Source organism: Quercus robur, chromosome 12 (genome assembly GCF_932294415.1).
Source record: "Quercus robur chromosome 12, dhQueRobu3.1, whole genome shotgun sequence".
NCBI classification, from domain to species: domain Eukaryota; kingdom Viridiplantae; phylum Streptophyta; class Magnoliopsida; order Fagales; family Fagaceae; genus Quercus; species Quercus robur.
The window spans coordinates 357,035-380,394 of NC_065545.1; the positions used below are offsets into that span (position 1 = coordinate 357,035).

General features: G+C 35.1%; 3 protein-coding genes across 11 annotated transcripts; 2 read left to right on the plus strand and 1 right to left on the minus strand.

Annotated features, from left to right (window-relative positions):
• Positions 1-3,749: 3,749 nt before the first annotated feature.
• Positions 3,750-8,551, plus strand: LOC126709898 (GABA transporter 1-like). 5 transcript variants are annotated; one of them, XM_050410263.1, is made up of 7 exons: positions 3,752-4,008; positions 4,823-4,972; positions 6,270-6,364; positions 6,502-6,688; positions 6,814-6,944; positions 7,150-7,365; positions 8,078-8,551. In XM_050410263.1, the coding sequence occupies exons 1-7, from the start codon at positions 3,822-3,824 to the stop codon at positions 8,471-8,473; spliced, it is 1,362 nt and encodes a 453-aa protein (XP_050266220.1). In that variant the 5' UTR covers positions 3,752-3,821; the 3' UTR covers positions 8,474-8,551. The 5 variants fall into 5 exon arrangements, with proteins under 5 accessions (XP_050266223.1, XP_050266220.1, XP_050266222.1 ...); XM_050410264.1 differs by having other exon boundaries at positions 3,754-4,008; positions 4,850-4,972; XM_050410267.1 differs by having other exon boundaries at positions 3,871-4,008; positions 4,850-4,976.
• A 2,960-nt stretch (positions 8,552-11,511) lies between these two features.
• On the plus strand, positions 11,512-13,318 carry LOC126709640 (PRA1 family protein F3-like). The gene is made up of 2 exons (XM_050409947.1): positions 11,512-12,293; positions 12,697-13,318. The coding sequence occupies exon 1, from the start codon at positions 11,675-11,677 to the stop codon at positions 12,266-12,268; it is 594 nt and encodes a 197-aa protein (XP_050265904.1). The 5' UTR covers positions 11,512-11,674; the 3' UTR covers positions 12,269-12,293; positions 12,697-13,318.
• Positions 13,319-14,926: 1,608 nt separating this feature from the next.
• On the minus strand, positions 14,927-21,991 carry LOC126709260 (E3 ubiquitin protein ligase DRIP2-like). 5 transcript variants are annotated; one of them, XM_050409410.1, is made up of 8 exons: positions 21,718-21,991; positions 21,391-21,567; positions 20,309-20,408; positions 18,690-19,023; positions 18,099-18,541; positions 17,939-17,989; positions 16,475-16,547; positions 14,927-15,602 (listed from the first exon to the last, which is right to left on the minus strand). In XM_050409410.1, the coding sequence occupies exons 2-8, from the start codon at positions 21,503-21,505 to the stop codon at positions 15,429-15,431; spliced, it is 1,290 nt and encodes a 429-aa protein (XP_050265367.1). In that variant the 5' UTR covers positions 21,506-21,567; positions 21,718-21,991; the 3' UTR covers positions 14,927-15,428. The 5 variants fall into 5 exon arrangements, with proteins under 5 accessions (XP_050265367.1, XP_050265370.1, XP_050265369.1 ...); XM_050409413.1 differs by having other exon boundaries at positions 18,099-18,388; positions 21,391-21,625; XM_050409412.1 differs by having other exon boundaries at positions 21,712-21,991.
• Positions 21,992-23,360: the final 1,369 nt, after the last annotated feature.

A 23,360-nucleotide genomic window follows, 5' to 3' on the forward strand; every position in this document is an offset into this window, starting at 1 on the left:
CCATTCTCATACACTAACCATTTTATTAATTTTCCGTCTCAATGATCAAATTTTGCCATTCACCCTATGAAGTTGCTTTCGTCTCTGACTTCTAATGCTGGCTGAATAGCCAAGAAAAATGTAAAATTTTAGTTTCAGTTTACTCCTAACATGCTGTGAATGAGACTTTTCAAATTACTCCAAACGAGCGAAAATAGTTAAAGTTTTGCATAGTAGATTACACTTTTTTTTTTTGGTTTAAACCCTTTATTGCTGTAATTTTCCTTGTAAATAAAAAATGTAGAGGTTTACCTATATTATCAATGCCAACCTTGCCACTGCGTAATATTCCTCTTCATCAGGAGATTCTTATGATTGTTTTTTTTTTTTTTGTTCAATTGTGTGTGGTCTATTAAAGGAAAATGATGTTTGTATTGGTGAGTACACTAAATTCCATGGACTATGGTTGATTCAGCCACTATTCATTTTATACCAAAAGATTGTTCCGAATGAGACAATGTAAAGGAAGTGGATGGATCGATGCTTTAAGCTTGGGAAAGCATCTTTTGATAATTAATCTACCCTTAATCTTGAAACATGATTTAGACACCTCTAAGGCCACCATTCTCTCTCATTGACGATATACTACAACGTTCATAGGGGGCCTAAGACTGAATTTTTTTTTTATTAATAATTTTTTTTTTAAAAGGCCTTATAAAAAGTTAAAAACTTTGGAACATCTACAAGAAGTGACTATTTACTATTTAGTTTTACTAATCATTTTCTCAAAAAAACAGAAAAAAAGTTTTACTAATCCGCTGTTAATTGCTTTAGTATGAGTATTGTTGGTTTCAGAAGCCAATTTGGATTACATGATTCTAAATGGCTCTTAAGAATTTATAAATTTGATTGGGTTTGTTTGTTTGTTTGTTTCTATCCCATTTATAATGCTCAATGTGGAAATTGAGATGACCAACTCATTAGTCATTATCACTATTGTTAAATGTTTTCATGCGGAAGTACAAATTACATGCTAGTATATATAAATATAGAATATATGCAAAAAATATTAAATTAAATTAAATTATTATACATATACATAATTGGGTCTGTAAGGACACGATACGCAATGAACCACAACAGTGTTGAGCTCGCACGTGAAAGGGCCCAGACAATATCATTTGTAGAGAGTGGGTTTGAAAGGCTAGGCCTTGGGTACCCGGCGGTGGGTTCTTTATGGTGTTCATGCATGGTTAGGGTGTTTTCGCCCCTGGAGTCTTTTTTTGGAGGTGGGATGGGAGAACTTCGCCTTTTTCTGGTCCTTTCCCCCCCCCCCCCCTCATTTATCCAGATTACTTACTTTTCTTTTATACTAGCATGCGTTCGCTTTCCTTCGTCCACGTGTAGGGTCAACCTTTCCAAGACTGATACTTGTCCCGTTAATCCAAATCCAAAGTCGTTGGGGATGGTTGATAAAGCTGAAGAATACGGCTCTGTTAGGTCAGAGCCTTGCATGGGAAGGGCAGCTTTTCCTAGATATTTTGGATTTTCTTTCAGGCTTGTTCCTATACCGTTTTTGCCCTTCTTCTCGGTGGAATTTTGGGTCTGCCGAGGACTGAACTGTCCTCGGCAACATCTCTGGGCCATTTTGGGCTTTATGTTATTGAGCTTGGGCTGTAGCCTTTTTTGGTTTGGCCCTTTGGACTCCCCATGAGTAAGTGGGCCCGGCCCATAAATTATTAGGCCCCACAGGGTCTAATTAACGAGTACTAATCAATCATTTTTAAAAATATTTTATGATAATTTTTTTTTAAAAACTATCATTTTCTATAAAAAAAAAATCTCTAAAAATAATTTATTAGTGAATACCTAATTTTAGATTTTAATTATAATCTGTTTTAGTTTGATCCTTTGATGTGTACAGTGTACCTAACCAGATTCCAATTAGATCCGCTTAACGTGACCTGTTTAACAGGTCTACTTTCAGTATTTAACAGGTCGCTTATGGTGCTTGCTTGGGTTTTTTTTTTTGGATGAACTGCTTGCTTGGTTGTAGCCTTGAATTCCACACTCTGACATTTCTTAGATAGTTTGGTCATACATCTACTCGTCTGCTTTGTTTCGTAGTGACTTTTTTTTTTTTTTTGGGAGGCCCCAAAAGTGCTTGAAGTTCACACTATGACATTTTTTTTTTGAGGTTTATTGTCTTTAGTGCACTGAACTCGGTCAAATTGTAACACGTACCCTCAAACTATCACATTTTTTGAAGATCTTAGTTTAGTCAAGCAACTATTATTAATGAACTTAGAGTTAGTGCCAAATTTTATATAGTTTTTATGAGGGCATTTTCATTTCTATACGGACGGTTACAGAGGGCTGGGTTTTGATTTTCTGAAGATTTGATTTTTTTATTAATTTGATTTGACTTTTATTATTATTAATAATTTATAATTAAATTTAGTACTATTTGTGAGGGAGTGATTATGTGTGTTAAACCTTTATTTTCAATGTGCAATAACAATTGGAGGGTGGAAGTGTAGGGGTGCAAAATTGGATATGACTTGCGAACCCGACACTATACAAAATTAGCAAGTTATGAGTTGAGGTTTAATAGGTTCGTGTTATATTCAGGTTGACATGACTGACCCATTTAATAAACGGATTGGGTTAGTGTTCAACATATAAAACTCGTTTGACCTGTCTGACCCGTTTAATTAAAAGACATTTCACCAATATACCCTTCAAACTTTAGGTATATAAACTTATTAGTTGTTGTAGTTTATTTTCTTTGACATATTGTGATTGATTATTTGTGAATTGAAATATGCTTTAATTTTGAATGATTATTTGTAATGTTTTTTTTTTTTTTTTTTGAGAAATAATTACAACATGCTGTTAACTATGTAGCTCGAACCCTTTCCCCCTTAAAACTCCAAGCACTTTGTACATGGGGAGGTGCCAATTCAGCTACAAGGCCTTTGACAATTATTTGTAATGTAGTTACTCGTTAGTTTTGAATTTTATATTAAAAATATTTATTTGTTTGCTTTTTCATAATTTTTTTTTTTCATTTTGATAAAATCTAATAAATAGGTCAACACGACTGACCCATTTAATAAATGAGTTGTGTTAGGGTTGAAAAATCTTGACCCATTTAGTAAACATGTTAGGTTAATGTTGACCTATATAGTCGGATATTCATGAGTTGACGTGACACGAACTCGATACATGAACACGAATTGCCACCTAAGTGTGTGTTTGGATTCCAATGAAAAATTAAAATTATTTTACTATTCAACTTATTTTTGCTACTATTCATGATCTAATTGCACTTTTTGATACTATTCATGGGTTCCACTGTACTATTTCAACTAACTTTTAACTTTATCTACTATACTTTTAGCAATAAATTTTTAGTTTTAACAAAATAAAAATAGATCCTAAATAAAACTTTTCACATTAGGTTCGTTTTGAATTTAAAATATTTTTTTAATTTATCTTCCAAACAAATAAGCAAAATTAAAATACAATACAAATTTGCTATATCATTTATTTGTATTTTATTTTATATTTCACTAATCACAACTTATCATATATTTATTTAATTTTTTTTATAAAATAATCAAAATTTACAAAAAAAAAAAAAAAAAAAAACATATGATAAATTATGATCGATGGAAAATAAAATAGAATATAAAATGTGATAGAGAAAAATGGTATTCATACACACAAATACGAGAGTGCTTTGGTTTTTTGGGACGGGAAAGAAACTATAAATAAATAAAAGTAAAACTGCTTTATTTTCAACTCCAATAGTCCAAGTAGCTGACAATTGGTGCAAAATGCATTCAGACATTATTCCGAGCACGCCACCCGCAGCAGCAGCAGCAGAGAAGCATGAAGAAGAAGAAGAAGAAGGAGGAAGAGGGACGTGGAAGCACGCGGCTTTCCATGTGGCCACTACGATTGCCACTCCAGCTGCTTACGCTCCTTTGCCCTTCGCTCTTGCTTCTCTCGGTTGGCCTCTTGGTCTGTAAACTCTTCTCTTTGCTCTGCTTGCTTCGCTTAACATCTCTTTTTTCCTGTTTCTTTTTTTTTTTTTTTTTTTTTTTTTTTTGGCAACAATTGAATAAACATGCAAAATAATTATAAATATACAGAGTCCCATATACTAATTAATTACAACGAAGTGTGTGTCTCCATATAGCAGAAATCATTCATTTGTTTCATCATCACAACGGTGTGGTGTGGGACCGACAATATATATATATATATATATTATAAGAGATATTATGCAACCTCGCGCGCGCGATGCCTTAAAATATCTTCTAATCTCCGAGATGACACTATTCAGCTTCTATTAGCAAAATATTATACTATAATAATAATAATAATAATAATATTGTTGATCTTGATGATAATAATAATTTGGTTACAAATGCGCTACTTGATTTTCTATAGGGAAAAGAAAGTATGGTCTGAACTGAGCTAATGTTACTATAATATTGTTATTGTTGATGATAATGATAATTTTACTATCTATCCTATTAATTCCTACCTAGGCCTTACAATATATGAAAATCATACTCCATACATCTAACTTAATTCGGGTTAATATGTATGAATATTTTTTTTTTAAATTTGTCTATATTAATGCTTTAAATTAAACTACTAATTTTAGTTTTCTTGTCTAATTTTAATTATTTGGTTAATACTCTCTATTTTATCTTTTACCTTTTTTTTATGATATTTTTTAAATTATATTTTATGAAATCTATTTTAGCTTTTACCTATACCAAAAAAAAAAAAAAGAACATTTATTGTATTGTGGATATGTTGTTAGAATTAAGTTGCAACTCCCTCTGCCCAGGTGTGACTAATTTAGTGAGCGGAACATTGGCAACTTGGTATTCTAGCCTTCTGATTGCGTCATTATGGAAATGGAATGGAAAGAAGCACATTACATATAGAGAACTTGCTGGGAGCATCTTTGGTTGGTATTTTCTAATTTCAATTCCACTTTTTAATATTAATATTAATATAAGAAAAGAAACAACCGTGAGTGAGTGAGTGACATCAATAACAAGAATATTATAAAGAAAAGATTAAAACTTAAAATTGTTTCAAGGACAGCTTTATGTTTATCATAGACCACTACTTAAATTTGTTGATTAATTAGGAGAACTCAGATCAGATATCCAAGAATTGAGAAATCTAGAAAAAAGAAGGAATTCAGATTTAATTTTTCCCATTTCAGCTGTAATTATTTAGAATGGCATCACTGACTGGTTTGAGCTTATCATACTTGTACTTGCTTGTTAGATGTCTGCTATTGTATGATAGGAATCAAATGACCCTTAATCTCTATTGCTCTCAATCTAGTAGTTCTTCAAGGGGAATAGGCCTCCATCGATTCTTCGAGGGAATCAACCTCCAATAGCATTTCAAGAATGACTATTCAATGTATTATTCATCAATTCAATTCACATTACAATCAGTATTGAGCTTTATACTCTACTCACTAACTAACAAAGTACAAAACAACACAGCTTAGTTACTTAACTAACCAAGTACAACTTCCAATGCATTATCAACTAACTTGTAACCAACTCTGTACAAGTATCCCCTGCATCTCTGTACAAGCATCCACTGCACCTAACACAGCCGCAACACACTACACCAGATGCACCCCAATCAGAGTCCTAACATTGTAGCTAGAAAATTTTCTTGTCTTTGATTGTTAGATGCCTGCTATTGTCACAATATCTGAGAAAACTATTATTAATTATCTTCTAGTGGCTACTTGTACAATGTTTACAATTCAAGTCCATTGCCATGGACATTTATATGTATATAGGGTGAAGATGAAGTTACTCCTGATGAAAATTGTATACTCCTTTGTCCTTCTAATTCTTCTATATAGAACTTTTGTATTAGAGCTTTGTTGGGTACATTTCTGAGCATTAGAACATTACCACTTGATTCCAAATCCTATTCCCTACCTGAAATGTAAGGCACAACTTGTTTGAACTTAATACCTACCATTTCTCAATTGATGAGCTATAGCTCTTGTGGTCATTTGTTTTAAATTATGACAATTATTTTCCTGAGTTACATGTGATGCACTTGTTTTTCCAACTACAGTGCTTACATACAGTTAAAATATCTCAGTATTTAGAATCCGAACCTGTGTTTTAAGTTGGATCTTTTAACTGTTTTAGCTTGTATCGCTTTTTCACCATATGTATTTCTGGTTATTTGACTGGAATTTTTTTCCCCAATTCTTGAAGGATTCTGGGGTTATTGGTCTGTTGCACTTTTTCAGCAGGTGGCTTCTTTGGGCAATAACATTGCCATTCAAATTGCTGCTGGGAGCAGCCTTAAGGTTAGGCAGTCTTAAAATGATAGATTATTATGATATGCGTTCCTCCTTATTTCTTATTGTTTATTTCTTTCTTTTCTTTTCTTTTTTTTCTGGGGGGGTGGGGGGGGTTGTTCTGTTCCATCCATATACGTACGCAGGCAGTTTACAAATACTTTCGTGAGGATGGTTCCTTAACCTTGCAGCATTTCATTATGTTCTTTGGAGCCTTTGAACTTGTTCTCTCTCAGCTTCCTGATATCCACTCATTGAGATGGGTAAATGCGTTGTGCACTTTCAGCACGATTGGATTTGCAGCTACAACCATTGGTGTGACAATTTATGATGGTGGGCTTGTCATGTTTTCCTTTGCCTTCTGCATCATAGCTTTATTGCTTGAACCAGTATTTTCCATAAAATTTAGTATCTTCATAGCTTCATCTCTGGCTTTATTTGATTTCATGTCCTTCTAGGTAAGAAGACTGACAGAAACTCAATAAGTTACAGTTTGCAAGGAAGCTCCTCTCGTAAGACCTTTAGAGCCTTTAATGCTCTTGGGATAATTGCATTTTCTTTTGGAGATGCAATGCTTCCTGAAATACAGGTAACATGTCATAAAAAATATTTTATAAATTCAGGGGTTTTCATTCTTATTCTTATGTTGATTTTCTTTTTCTATCTATTAAAAGTCAAATTTTATTTTTGTTTGGCTTTTGTGTACTGGTAGATGAACTAAGGGATAATATTTTTGAACAATACACATTCTTAACAATCAATATGGTGACTATAAACAACCATTTACTTTCCAGAATACCATGAGAGAACCTGCAAGGAAGAATATGTATAAGGGTGTATCAGCAGCATACAGTGTCATTATCCTGAGTTACTGGCAACTGGCCTCCTGTGGATACTGGGCTTTTGGATCAGAAGTTCAGCCTTACATATTATCTTCTCTAAGCGTTCCTGAATGGACAATTGTTATGGCAAATCTCTTTGCTGTGATACAAATATCTGGATGCTATCAGGTACTCTTTTTAAGGTTTTATAAATAAAGAGTTGCATTTAATGTAACATGCTTGACCATTATAGGTTTACATGATAGGTCTTTGTTTCTTGCTCTCTTTCTTCTTCTTCGTTATTTTTTTCTTGTATTATTTTTATTCTCAGGACAGAATTATAATTTAAGTTTAGCTATAAAACGAAAAGAAGGGTGTGGTATAGATTTCAGAATACAGTTGATGCAAACATCTGAAAACTTCATTAACACCAATGCAATGTGACAAACCTTTCTTAGTATTAGGTATCTATAAATAAATCCCTAAAAATGAGAAATTTAATAACCAAATATTCTTTGATTTTACACCATAGAAATCAGCAATTTGTGAAGTATAGATCAAATTGCGAAAATAGAAAAATGGAGAACAGCCATATATACATGCAGTCTTGAAAAAAGTGAGCAGTCAACAGAACACAAGCTTTCTCAATCATGACTTCTTGTACTCTCTCATTTATTCTTTAATGGTCTTTTCTTAAGTGATGCATCACCATTCCATCATAATTTGAATTTCAAATTTATTTTTGTCTGTGTCTATGTCAAGCGAAATTCTTGCAATGTTGTGTTTTTATACTGGCATCTTCCCACATTTTTATGATTACTTCCTCTCTTGGTTCTGCATTAGTCATGTTTTTAAACGATTATGAATTCAATGCCTCTTTTAATTGAATTTTTTCTTTTAGATATATTGCAGGCCAACATATGCCTACTTCGAGGAAAATATGCTGTCCAGCAAAGCTACTGGCCGTTTCCCCCTGAGAAAATACCTTGTCCGACTTATTTTTACTTCCATTTACATGGCTCTTATTACTCTTATTGCTGCAGCCATGCCCTTTTTTGGGGACTTTGTGTCCATCTGTGGCGCAATTGGATTCACTCCACTGGATTTTGTCTTCCCTTCTGTGGCATATTTGAAAGCGGGAAGAATGCCCAAGGATGCCAAATGTCGCCTTTCAATGCAGCTCCTTAATTTTGCAATATCTACCTGGTTCTCAGTTGTTGCAGTGTTGGGTTGCATTGGTGCAGTCAAGTTTATCATAGAAGATATCAAAACCTACAAGTTCTTTCATGATATGTAAGCATTTACATTGTTATAACTTATAATTGTTTTGTAATCATTGTATTCTCTTACATTGTTGTATCTCTAGATGTTTTGTGTTTCAATGAGTAATGTAATTCAAAATAAATATCATAATTTCAAGAATTAACTGTGGAAGAGGAGGGGGAGAGGGGGTGTTTGATATTTTGAATTTCGCCACAGCAGCGGAATATGTCTCACTTCGACAAAATACAAATAAATGGAAAAGAACATTTCCCACTATTCATGGAGTTAAAGACCATGGTAAGTGTTCTTTTCAATTTCAAAAGATCCTTATGAATTATTACTTTCATAGTCGAAAGTAGGATGATATGACTGTGCAAGCACAACAGACACTGACACAGGTGACCTACACCACACAACCAAACTTTGGGCAACAAAACAAAGTACAACCGCTCCTAAATGATCACACAACAGCCTACTCTATCTCTCTTTCAATAGAAAAGAAAAAAAAAATTCAATCTGCTACATAAAATTCTATTACAAAAAGGGTTAGAGACAATTTTGCAGCTACCAGCATGATGTCTTACATTACATTATTCTTGATCTGCTACGGCATAGCCTCCTCTGATAATACTTGGCCACCAAACAGTAAACACTCTTGTATTTCTCAAAATAAGGAGTTGCATTTGGGATGTTGCAATGAAGTACTAAATTGATCAACTGATTTGCCTCCTTCGGTCAAATACTAATCCGTTGTTGCATGCTTCTATGGAAATTGTAGTCATGAACCGTCAATTCTATAAAAACCCTATAATTTAATTAATTAAACTACCTTCTTCGTTACAGTTTAGGCTACAGCCAACTGAGGTTTGAGCTCTTATAATTTGCACATAAACAGACATGGAATCCTTTATGAATGTATAATTAATGTCTCAGATAGGATAATGAGCTTCAAATGAAATGTGTAAATTGAGTTCAAATGCATGGTTATTTCATATTTATGAAGAGATGATGTTGAAACCACATATCACAATGCTCTAATTTCCAGCAGAGCAAGGTGTGATTGTTATAGTTGCTTTTCTGAATATAACTTTATATCCACTCCTCTCACAAAATAGTAGGTCTTACTGGTTAAAATCACTATGGGACCTACTAATCGTGCGTTTTGACCACATAAAATTAGTTTATAAAATATCAAATTATTTCTTGTTATTCATTGATGATATAAATAAATAGTCTATTTTGGAGTAAACATATGCACGCTTTTTAATAATTGAAGGTTGGTGAATCTAATTTTTAATAAGATTATGATGGGAAAGCAAACAATGATTACTATCTCTAGATCGTCCATAGGGGTCGTCCAGGAGCCCAGGGATTAGGTGTTTAAAGAGATCGTCCATGGGAAAAGTGCTTGGACGATCATGTGACACGTAGGAAATTCTCAATGATGGAATTTACCCACATATGTTGAAGATCTAGACCACAGTGAGAACAAAACCCTTATTTATCACTGTAACTTCCTCACAAATGCTTAACTTCTAGGAGCAATTGTAGGGGATAAGATTGGAGGTTATAACTTTCATAGCCGTTGTGGAGGTTATGTCTGAACTTACTAATTCCCACTAATCTTGGGAAAGTTATTAAGCAAATAACCGTTCCGAGACCCTCTATATAAGGACTCGCCTACATCAAATCAGGGTAAGTTTTTTCTAAGATTACTCCTCTAAAGTCAAAACTCTAGTTTTCAGAGAAAAACTAATTTAATCATCGGAGGGTACTTGGCCGGTCCACCTCGGTCACCTTTTAATTGTGTATTCTTCCTTTCAGGTCTTCCAAGCGAGTCATTGTTTCATTGAAGTCCAAAACATCCAGCCTACTGATTCTGTGTAGTATCAGATTATAAACAAAAATTATTTGTCAAGAGCTTTATAGCTCAAATGGCACTTCATGGTGTTTATGTGTGTGTGTATATATATATATATATATATAATTCCATTTATAATTTTTGATGGGAATGACGAGATTACATCCCACAGATGAAGCTAACACTAATGACGAAGAAAGCATCCATGACGAAGTCGTCCTGGATAACGAAGAAAACAGTCATCACTGACGAAGGCAGGGGAGTCATTCAACGCAGTCAATCAATGACCTGAGTAGTTACCAAATCAACCAGGCAGACCATTGGGAGCCTCTTAAAAGTCCCATTATTGGACCAGAGGCGTTACTTGGGAAAGCATTAACAACCACAACGGCTAGCCCCTAAAGCCACATGTATAAAGCCCTCATACAATCAACAGAAGGTACACACATACATTCACACTTTGAGAGAGCACTCTGGTTTTTTTATCTTGTTTTGTCATTATTCTAACTTTGGCATCGGAGGCGTTGTGGCAGGCACCACACCAGTGACCCTTATAGAGCATACACTCACACCAACAAGGGATTCCATCTGCCCATTCTTACTGACGAGCTCGTGCTTCATCAATTTTGTTATTAATTATTAGAATGAATTTTTAAAGAGGTTAGAAAAGAATTTTTAGTTGGTATTTATTATATATAAAATAAAAATAAATTAATCAAGTAACTTATAAACAAATTAAAACTTATTAAAAAAGAAAAAGAAAAAAAAGAATCAAACTTGAACATTTGATTTATTTTGATAATGAGATAAAGTTTAACTTGTGTTTGAAATAAATAAAAATAAGTTAAGAATTTTGAAAATTTAATACATAATTAAGCTCAACTAGTTTATAGCTGTGTTATCAATCTTGTTTATGAATTACCCCCTATTCCACCTCATTCTAAATATTTCCGACACCAAACAAGTTGTGCTTTTGGTTTATAGAACTAGAATTGTGTAGATGCCGACACCAAGCTTTTTTTCAATTTTCATGGATAAATTGGTTGACAGACATCTTCCTTTTTAAAAGCATGGATTTTTATAGAATATGAGATGCAACGACGTCGTGCGTGCATACTCTAAATCTAAGTCCAACACAACACAACACAACACAACACAATATAACGACGTCGGCTTTGTCCATTTTCCACATTTTACAAATTCTCAAATATAATAATAATAATAATAAATAAATAAATAAAAAAACAAACCACAAATCTCTCTCTCTCTCTCTCTCTCTGTTGCTCTGTGCTTCTTTTGTTTTCAATTTGAGGATTGGAATTTTGTAATCTCTCTGTGAAGTTCGAATTCTCAAAAAAGGATTCGGTCTCAGCAATGTCTTCTTCACAGTCATCACCAGGCTACTACAAGTACAACACTCTTCCCTCCACATCCGCAACCACCGCCAACGCCGCCGACCGCTCCGTCTTCGCCACGCGCCGTCCATGGCGCGAGCTCGTCCACCCATTCTCCTCCTTCACGCGCCCTGACACACTCGGCGAAGCCACCGCTCGCTTCAAGCGCAACCTCGGTCACTTCCGCGTGAACTACACGTTCATCGCGCTCCTCATCCTCTTCCTCAGCCTCCTCTGGCACCCGATCTCCATGATCGTCTTCCTCGCCATCTTCGTCGCCTGGTATTTCCTCTACTTCCTCCGCGACCGTCCACTCCTCCTCTTCCACATCACCGTCGGCGACCGCATCGTCTTGGCCTTGCTCTTCATCATCACCATCGTCGCTCTAGTCCTCACCGACGTCTGGCTCAATGTCCTCGTTTCGCTCCTCATCGCCGACGCCATCGTTGTCCTACACGCTATCTTTCGTGGCACCGAAGATTTGTATTACGACGACGAGCAAGACGCCGTCGATGGAGGTCTCTTTTCAGTCGTCGGAAGTCCGCCCACGCGCCCCCGCTTCCCTCGCATGTAGATTCAATGCAACAACAACAAATCTGGTTAGAATTAGATATAGCATAGCATAGCATAGCATTGCTTTTCCTCTTTCTTTCTTTTTTTTTTTAATCTTCAATTTGCCTTTTACTAGTTTTCATTTTGTTATAAGTTTTATTTTTGATTTCTTTTTGTTTTTTGGAATTTTAATAGGCATCAATATGATTGTAAATGTTGTAGTGGTAATGGTATGTGGTGAAGTGAAGTGAAATGGCATTATTTTTTGGTTGCTTTTTAATGAAGAAATTGTTCATTTTCACTCTTTAAACCACACTTGGCAAGATAACATTTTGTTTGATTGGGAACCTAAAGTTGTAGCAGGAATTGTACTTAAGGACAAGTAGTGGGGTGCAAATCGATCTTGCCAAAAGCAATTTGTGAAATATGATATGACCCAAATGTTTTCAGGGGTTGGATCATTGATATGTGGAGGTAAAGGTTAATTTGAGTGTTTCCAATGTGGCCCAGCATGTGCAATGTACTTGTGCTATCCCTCAAAGCTTAACCAATGTGGCCCCGTATTTAGGAAAGAAAAAGTCTTTGCAAGGTGAGGCCTGAGGGAAGGAAAGGAAACTATTGAAGAAACCAAGAGTTGTTGCTGTCTTTTGAAGCTTTGACCCCGCAAAGCCAATGCCTTTTTCACACTGCTTTTTTGAAATTGAAGGCCTTATTAGAAGCTAAAGCTGGTTTCCACATGCCCTTACTTTAGTGTGCCTGCTTGCGTGTTATAGTTTCGTGGGGTTGCATTAGCAAAGCCAGTGCAATGTTTTTCAATCTCTGCTGCTCTCACTGCACTGCTGTTGGAAAAGGTTTCGGACAAATTTGGCTCATTTATTAATCAGAGGGTCGTTAAACTTTTATGGTTTAAATGAATTTTCTTCTTATGAATGCATCAGTGTTTTAGATCTTATAATGGTCCTTTTAAATGTTATTTTGTTGATTTAATGATACACATTTTGTGTATTGGATGTCTGATTGATTTGCACGACTTGGTACTTTTGACCTTCCTTCAATTAGTGGGATTTTGTTTGATTGATGTTAAATGATTTCAATACAATACGAAGCAAATCTAGCCAACATCTATTTGTTCTAGTCCCAGTTTGATTCATCACTGCCTTGTTCTTCTGTTTTGGATGTTTATAGGTTAGAACCTTGCGGCAAGTGGTGCTATCTGGTTCATAAATTAAACAACAGTTTGTAGAGAAAGACAGGATTATTAGTCTTTGTATCTAAATTGTTATTTCGTTCATTGTTTAATGAGAACGTTGCCACGGGTTTGATGTAGCTTGAAGTTGAAGTAATCCTTTTTACTAGTCTTTTTAGTATCATTGACCACAGTGAGCTGATGACGTGTGATCTAATACTATATTGTGGTCTGAATATTTTGACCTATTTAATATAGTTTGGCGTTGGCCAACAGAAGCTTTTGAGACACTGGAGTGCTGAATGCAAGCTGAACAACTTAAATTAAAATCTGCTGAAGAGTGTTTTTTAAGAAAAGAAACAAATTAATAAAAACAAGCTGAAAAAATGGAAAGTTGTCTAAATATGATCGGAGGTCAGCTGAGTCTGTTTGTAATAGTAGAAAAGAAACAAATTAACAAATATAACCAGAAAACTGGAAGGTTGTCTAAGTAACAAGCTCAAGGATGGCAGGATGGGTCCCCTTTTCTTCTTTGGAAGTGAAAGGATACAAGAACTACCATCACCACACCATGTGCCGTCTATGTTTTAGTTAAGACTAAAAATAAACATTTCATCTCGCGCATAATCTGATAATCTCCTGTACCCAACAAAGAAAAGGAAAGATTGCATGCATTTTGTCTATTCTTCTGAGTGTGATATTGGTGTTCACCCTGTGACGTTTTTCAAGTAGTTAGTACTTCGAGAGCCTGTCTATATGAATTCTCATCAGTACTGGATTCAAAGGGAAGGCTTTATAATAGCACCATCACATTCCTGAACAACTCAGCAACCTTCCAGGTAACTACTAATTACTTGGGTTCGAAGAGCTCAAACATAAATAACTAATGTTTCTCACACATCAACTAACTTCAGAATGATGCTGGTAATTTAGAGGGTGTTTGGTTATTGATTTCAAAACATATTGTTTAGTGTTTAAACACTAAACAATATTGTTCAAAAACAAAAAAAAATATGTTTGGTCATTGATTTCAAAAAGTATTGTTTAAAAAATATTGCTCAAAACATATGTTTCAAACAATAGTTTTTGAAATCAGCTTGGGAGTGATTTTGAACAACAAAAAACATTGCTGAGTGGCATTTTCGTAATTAAGGTGAACAGTACTGGTCAGCTTTTTCACACACAGTGAACAGTACCGGTCAGCTTTTAAACAATATTTTATATTTTTTTTGTACTTTGCTGATTTAAAAAATATTTATTTTGTACTTTATTCAGCTTTTTTTTACCATCTAACACACACATACCAAACACATATTTTATGTTTTTGAACACTGAAACATGTTATTTAAACCATAATACCAAACACATTTTTTTTGTTTTATAAACACTAAAAACAAATATTTCAATAACACTTTTTAAACTACAATTTTCATATCTTTTTAAACAATAATTTTTGAACTCTATAACCAAACGGGCCCTTACTATTGACGGTAATAAAGTAAATCCTGTTACAACTTACAGGCAAGTCGAACAACTTGTAGCCAGAAACTGTGATCAGTTAATATTCGAAGGATTCTACAAATCATGCAGTATTATAAAATTCTACACCTTTGAAAATTGGACCACCTAATCATGCAACAGCCAACCAGAGGAGCATACCACACCTGATTATAGAGGGCAGTTGGATTATTTCAACATGATTAACATTAAGGAAGAGCTGTTCAGTCAGCTTATTTCTCTCCTCCTACCCTGAGCGTTGTAGCTAGCAAAAATGGTGGCAGTGATTATTGTGAAGGAATCAATTATAGAACACATACTCATAACATACATGCCGAATCAAGAAGGGCTACTCTATCGCCATGGAGATTCTGGAATCAATTATAGAACACATACTCATAACATACACGCCAAATCAAGAAGGGCCACTCTATCGCCACGGAGATTCTAAGGAGTATATTCCAACTGTTGAATATGTGAAGGGTGAAGAAAACTATGATCAAGGGTCTGGAACCTTGCGAGCATAGGCAAGCACCATCACAAAATCCTTTGCTGAAGAGCCAATGGATGCTGGAACTCGTTCTGATCTTGATGCCGTTTGCAGCCACAAATCAACTAAATTATATAGTTGCAAGGTGGGGACAACTGGTTGTCCCATACATTTGATCTCAACCTGCAAAAATGTGAACTGAGAGTTAGCAAACCCATCTTTGTTTACTGAATATTGACAAACAAATACCAAAGGAGCTGCATTACAGGTTATAATGCTCTTTGAGAATTTTAAGAAATTTACTAAATTATTTGGTTCATCCGTCAAGGGGGTGTTGTCTGGTGCAATGGTTAAGTATTGGGCTCCCATGGGCAAATTAACAGGTTTGGATTTTGAGAGTAAAATGATGAAGGTCGGACTGTATCGAAGCCATTCCTCTCAGGATCCTCCTTTGGTGTGACAAGCATCAGATAATGACCTTCAATTTGTTTATCCATCGGCAATTCAGAGAACAACACAAAATGTAGACTTCAGTTACTGCTAAAATTTATAACCCATGTGGCAGCATATACACAACCAGGCTCTGCTAGAGGTGGGCCTTGAGACAGTGTGCCTTTATTTTCCTCATCACTATTTTCAGTGTTCTGATTCAATTGTCTACTTGCTTTAGAGATAAGGGGCAGTGTTTTAATATGGCAATACTCTACCCAACCGTGAAACAAATTTCAAGAAAAATATGGTTAGCTTCTAAGAACCTAAAACATCGCTGCCTTTTAAAGGTGCTTGAGTTTTGAGCTAATGTTGAAAAAGAAGAAATCAACAAAAACAATTTGCTAGTGAGAGATTAAAAAAAGCTTTTGGTATTTAAATTGCTTTTAAGGCATAAAATACATAAAGTCAAGACAACAAAAATGTTTAACTTTGGACTGTTCGGCAATCCAATATCAAGCCGCATTATACCGCACAACAACCGAACAGAACAGTAAAAAATTTTAAGTCAATTTTCTATTTAATTAGAGATTGTCTTTTTAAAGTATCATGTGTGACTTGCTCACCTCGGCTTCGCTGGTGAGATTGAGTTTCCTCATTAGGTACTTTTGGATAAATGAAACAGGTATATTTCCATCCCTGTGACAGAAGAAACAATATGACAATGAGATATATTCTGTACATCACATTATTGTCTCTGCTAAAACAGCAACAACAAAAAAATCTCCAATTCACAAAATTTTGGGTTAAGCATATCACTTTGTTTTACTTGAACATATCAACACAGGGCACCAATTTGCACTGATGTTGTCCAACCATGACAAAAATGAAGCATATACTAATACATACCCCATTTAAACATAGCAATTTTATTTTTTCTTTTTTTTTGGGGGGGGGGGGGGGGGGGGAGAGGGGGGGGAATGTGATTTCAAGCCAGTTGAGATTTTCTGTGTGACATTGTTGGATTTTATTATTATTTTTTAACATCGTACACATGGAAGGATCAAAATTTCAGTTATAATCCCATATTTTCAGTATAGAAAATGGAACAACTATTACTATTTAGCACATAGTAGTAACCACCAATAAGGTTGACCCGAATGTGAAATTCCTATGTATGAACAGTCATAGCACACATTAATATATGTGAGAAGAAACTATCTATGTTATTAGCAGCTCAGTGCAAATAGTACAGATAGATATTGTAAGGTTTCATATGAGATATATAATTACCAGAGTACGTAAGGCCCACTGAATCATACAGGAGATCATATAACTTATTTGAAAGTCTCTCAACTCGAAATAAAATGATTTTAAGCTGCCTGAGAAGCAGCACATAGCACAATGATTGAGGTTATAACTCAAAGAAACACCAACCCCATGTTCAAGGCTTAAGATGGCAACTAGAGCACATAGACTAACCTCATTTCCACAGTACAGACACTTCTCAAGGTATTCAAAACTAGAATCATTATATATGCCAATGCTTATCATAAGCGGCCTAAAAGCTGTAGCTCAATAGTGTGTAAGGAAGTTCCCAGTAGGAGGTGTGATACCCCAATAGTATGGTTCAGACTGCACTTTTTCAAAGTACATATTTTGTAAACTTCACTTTTTTCTAGGTAAAGTTTTTTCAAACAATCTCATTTTCAAAAACCTAAAAAACAGGCTATATCAATCCAAAATATACACATTTAATCTTATTAATCCAATAAGCTTCCCAAGCAATGAATACCATGCAAACGTCTTTACTACACAAGGAAGACATGTAAAGCTCTTTGTTCACCTATGTACCCAGCTATATGCTTGGAATATTGCCACAACACGAGAATGGTAAAATGTCAAATGGGTGTCAATCTCTTTTCCATAGTTTAATGCTAATATGGATGTATAAGCTTGTATAAACTTGTGCTATTGTTTATTATTTAAATCAATACACTTACAATGATCTTAGATAAAATACAAAGAAAAAATTCGTTCAGCAAACATAATGAATAAAGCGTCGAAACACACAGAAGAAAGGAACTCACTTTATTCTTAAGTAACATGCAGGAATTTGTGGCAAAGGTGCATTTCCTTCCCTGAAAGCATCAATTTCAAATTAATATATGAGCAGAGGAAGAACAAATTTCAAGTATATTCGTCACAGAGTCAATTATTTCAAAGTTTAAAGCTAAAGTTGTTTCTCACTGGTCTTCTGAAGCTACTAGAGAGAACCAAACTGGACCAAATCTTCTTTCATGTTTAGCACCAGCAGCCTCTAGCACAGCTTGGGGTGAAATTTCTGATTCTCCAAAACCAGGTTTCCTTTTTCGTCTCACCCTTCGCAAAATTTTGGGTTTTCCTAGTTCTGAAGAGACAGGATCAGTGATATTCTTCTCAACCTCAACTTTTGATCTGCATTTCATTTCCTTACTTTTGGTTTTTCGCCCTTGACCGTCAGTGTTGGTTTGCGCAGCTTCTAATTTAGCATCAGACCCCTGAGAATTAGACTTGAAAGATTTAGTCCTATTTGCAACTTCCACCAAACAGTTTAAAGGTTTCCAGAGGTCCAATTTTGCATCCCATGGTTCAGCACCATTCTCTGTTTCTTTACTGGGGGTGGATTGGCTAGGCTCACCAGGAGAAGAACTCTATACCGGTGAAATATACAGGAATGGAAATTATTAGTAAACTGGAGCAGACACTCTTTTTTAGCTAGTGGGTAACAATACCATGTAGGCAGCCTCAAAAATTAAGTCAGGGCAAGCATAAAGGAAACAGCATATTGGCCATCATTACCTGCCTAGTATTCTGAGGAAACTTATTTGAAGTCTCAGGTGAGCTTGAACTGTCAGGATGATCTCGCACAGAATCTTCCTCCTTTTTAATGAGTTTCTCAATGGAAAACCTGGAGCCCTGTAAAGCAGCAGCCTTTCTTGCAACAGCTCTTGATCTTCTTCCAGTCATAGTAACCTGTGTCGATACTCTAGGAGTGTTTACCACCAACGATGATAGTGATCTCTCCTTTCTTCTAGCAGGTAATGTTGCTGAAGGAACAACTTCAGGTGCATTTACCTTTCTTCTTTTAGAAGGGAAAATCTTGGCCCTTACATCTTGCAAACTGTGGTCCGGCCTGATGATCAGAGATTATTAAGTATGGCTAAATATACCAATGAATTCCCATAGAAAATACCACTAAAATGTGTGGTTAATATTAATTCATGTGCATGCTCCTCATTAAGCACATATGCTGTTGCAGCAGAATGATACATAGGATCTGTAGTTGAAAGATGGAAAGAGACAAAGCAATATATGGCAATCTATATTAAGCAAACATAAGTGACAGAGAAGCGTGATTACAACTAAGTGCAATTTCTCTTTATAAGTTGAAGCCTTTGAGAATGAATATAACTGATAGATAACAGGAAGTGTTAAAACTAGTCTTATGTGGTGAAATAATTTTAGAAAAGTAAAATCTAGAGAGTTTCAAATTGCCTCATTCCACTTCCTAATAAAAGTTTTCTTGATACTGGCATCTTCTCTCTGCATCTCAAAGTTACCCAAATGAGCACACAGACCCAAGTTACTGCTATAATTTTTCAACCTTTTTCAGTAAACCCATTGATTGTGGCCTTTGAGGCTAAATCAACTGCTTCGTCCTTTATCAACAAGCTGCCATTACTACAAAAAATGAAGCAGTTGGATGCATCAGCTCCAACAAATTCTTGCTGAACTTTAATATATAGGCTCATAAAGTTCATTTCATTTGCATAAAGTGTGAAGTTGGGGAATAGACAGAAATGTTGCTGAGATGTTTTCAATATTCTAATGTCCTGAACTAAATAATTCCCTACTACTTTTAACAAATTTAAAATTTTCATATCTCCTTACTCTAGTAGAACCATACAACCACCAATAGTCTTCATCTGATGCATGTGCATAAGCATGGACCTGATATCAATACTTCCCAAAGGTTTCACGTAATGAAAACACTTTCCACCGTGACAGGCTTTTTTTTTTTGGTTTTTCTTTGTTTTGATTTTTTTTTTTTTTTTTTTTGGGGGGGGGGGGGTGGTGGGGGGGTGGGGGGAGGTGAGTGGAAGTCATGTACAGATCATCTACAGCACAAAATAATCGGAGTTAAACTAAGTGATCAACCATCACATTGCATTTCTGCTGATCATACCAGCTAATAGCTAGGTGGTACATGTGCAATGTCAGTAATCATTCAACAGGTATCTCAAGCACCATATATGGAAGAGCATCGCTTGTAACCAGCCAATCATATGAACTAGATGTAACCCCAATTCGTGTTATATATAGAACAAATTATTATCATGTTAAAATTACAGACAGACAGTGAGTAAAAGATGGAGAAATCAGAGATTGTAGCTGAGCTATAGGCTGGGAGATCCAACCTTAATTTCTCCAGAGGAACACAACCCAGATCAGTATTGCATATTGGACAGCATTCTAATTCCTCTTCTGAAATCTTATCATAGATGCACTTCCTGCAAACTGGATGACATTCAAAAGACAAATCATCAGACAATATCTCTTCACCAAGTCAATAACTCTAGGACAGTCAAATTCACGTATGTCAAATATTCAACTAATTATGTTTCAATAAAATCCTCAATTTAGGAAAAAAGAGCAGTGGAAATATGAGGAAGCATGGTAGGGTTATGAGCATATTTATATGTACTGAGCATTACTTGCAACGGACACATACTTTCCACTAGCAGCTTCTGAATTCAGACCACTCAAACAACGGGAAACAACAATCTTGAATGAATATAAGTCAAAACTTAAAATCTCCTTTCACACATAATGCTTACAGCGGTCCTTATTTTGACCAAAAGAAGAGGCTTCCAAGCAATGTGATCACAGAATTTACTGACCGCAATAAATATTACTTGACGAATTACAAACAAAATTATTTCTTGAAAACTTCCAATAGCCAAAACTTCAAAAATTATTGTATCCTGGGCTCGCCCATTGGCAAGCACACCCAAAGCCCGGAAAACTACGTTGTGTCCTAGGATATAATCCTAAAAGACATCTTGCATGAGTGCAGTGCTACTTAGACACTATAACAAAAGGCCCTCCATCATATGCTAGTCATATATGTTTGACTATTACTATTAGTCAAACATCCAAATCTTTTTCTTCACTAAGAATATTTATGAAACAGGAACATGTTTACCAAAAGTAATAGTTTGGATTGAAAGGCTTTTCATTTCCAAATACTAAGACACACAAAACAGACAGATAGAGGAACAAAGATCCCAAAAATCAGAAGAATCCTAAAAAACCCAACACCCAGATCAATAACAGGCAAAACAAGCCAAACCCAGACAACACACCACAAAATAAGTACAACCCATATAATCAAAACTTAAAAATGCCCCAACCACATATAAAAATCTCCCAAATTTTACAAAAAGGAGAAAATCTAAAAGCAAGAAGATTAAAAAACACAGATTAGAGAGAGACTCACACGTATGAAGGCATTCAGAAATGGTAGTGGCATCTCTAAAGAGCTTATTGCACAAAGGACAAGTCATGCACGCCACAATCGTCTCCCTCCTCACTCTCACCACTTGATTCGCCATTTCCCAAAGGTCTTCTCTTTCTATCTATCTCTCCCTCAGTCTCACCCCCACGTGTTCACACACTGCATGCCAGCACCACACGCACGCACACAGAATTTACGTCCATTTCTCAAAGTTCAGCTGCATTAAACACAACTTAGAAGCAAGAATAACCAAACAAATAGCATGGCAAACGAAGAAATTAATGCATAGAGATAGAGAGTTACACGCACAGAGAGTAGAGACAGCAATAAGGTAGTTGATCGGTGGAGAAAAGCAAAGCTGGTGAGTCTCAGACCTTGAGAATAGGAAATGGGTCGGTGAGATTTGTGAGGATTCGACGTGGGTTTTGTTGGATTTGGAGAGAGAGAGAGAGTTTGGGTGATTGATCTGAATCGATGAGAGGGGGAGGCTTTTCTTCGTAGAATAAAGCATGAACCAAGAGTTGCCTTCCTTGTTTTGTTTTCTTTTGTTTTTAACTTAACTCTTTTGTTTTGTGTTTTTTTTTTTTTTTTGGTTGAGTTTGAAAGTGTAGAGAATGGTTCAACAGCTGAGATATGTTACGGTGAGGATAACATGCGCTCCCAGTGCGCACGGGTTTCCGTGTACTCAACAACGCCAGCGGCGTGTTATGCGGGGGTTGGTGGTGTTAATGTGTGCACCAGCGCATGTTAGCAAACTGTGGTAAATCCAATGTTTTTTTTTTCTTTTCTTTTAGGACAGTGGGTTTTCTTTGCCAACTCAGCATTTGATTAAAGAAAAGATTTCCATTCAATTATGGATTGAATTTATGTATAAATATAAAAATTAACCATAGTTTTTAATAATAATAACATTTGATTTATTTTTCCAATTATCCAATGTTAAAAGTTTGAGAAAAAAATGTTAAAAAGGTGTAGCATCTATTAAACATAACTATTTTTTTTTACCTATGCATGCAGTAGAATTATGTGGTTTATTAGTATTTTCTTTTTTTACCAATACAGCTTCCTTGTATAGTTACAGTTTTCAAGATTACATATTTAAAGTTGACCAAAAAACTAAAATTTATAGTACTTGAAGAAGTGTACTTAAATTTTGTCTTTGTTCTCAACCAAAAAAAAAACCTTGTCTTTTATTAAACATAATATTTGTTTTTATTCGTTAATAAACTTCGTCGGGATGATTAATAGGTGCTAATTACTCATTAAGGTAGATTTTTTTTTGGAGAGAATCTCACTATGGTAGATGAACAGAAAGATTTATAATTAAAATAATAGTATAAAAGAAATGTGATGCATGTAGAAAAAATGGAAAAATCAAATATCATAATGGCATTTCCTAAAACTATAGAGGTCTTGGGTATTTTTGGTGTTTCGAAAAGAAACAATTTTGAAGCAGAATATAAAAACTAATCAAAATTTAAAGATTGAGAAAAGTAATCTGTATTTAGGTATTTGCAGTTTAATGTTATAAAGTTTTAAAAAGAGACGTAAGCTTTACAATTTAAATGGTAAAGATAGGAGAGGAAGAGGGTGATCCTTGCTTAAACTTCCACCAACCAATGGCAATATGCTTTTCATCTTCTTTAATAAGTTTAAGTTATGACTGAGCTCCCCAAAACCAAAACCAAAAGGAGAAAGAAAAGGAGGATAGCGTAAACATGTTAAATCCGTACATCCAAAAGTGCCATTCCGTTGGCATAAACATAGGACTCTCCATACACACACACACACGGAGTCAGTTTGATTTTTTTTTTTTTTTTTTTTTGTGTTGTCTATGTTGGAATTTGGAAAAGTCAAAAAGGGCTGCCATGTGGCTCATGGGAAAGAATGAGAATTACAAATTTTGCTGATATTCTATTCATATCATGTCACGGATCATCCCATCTCTCTTT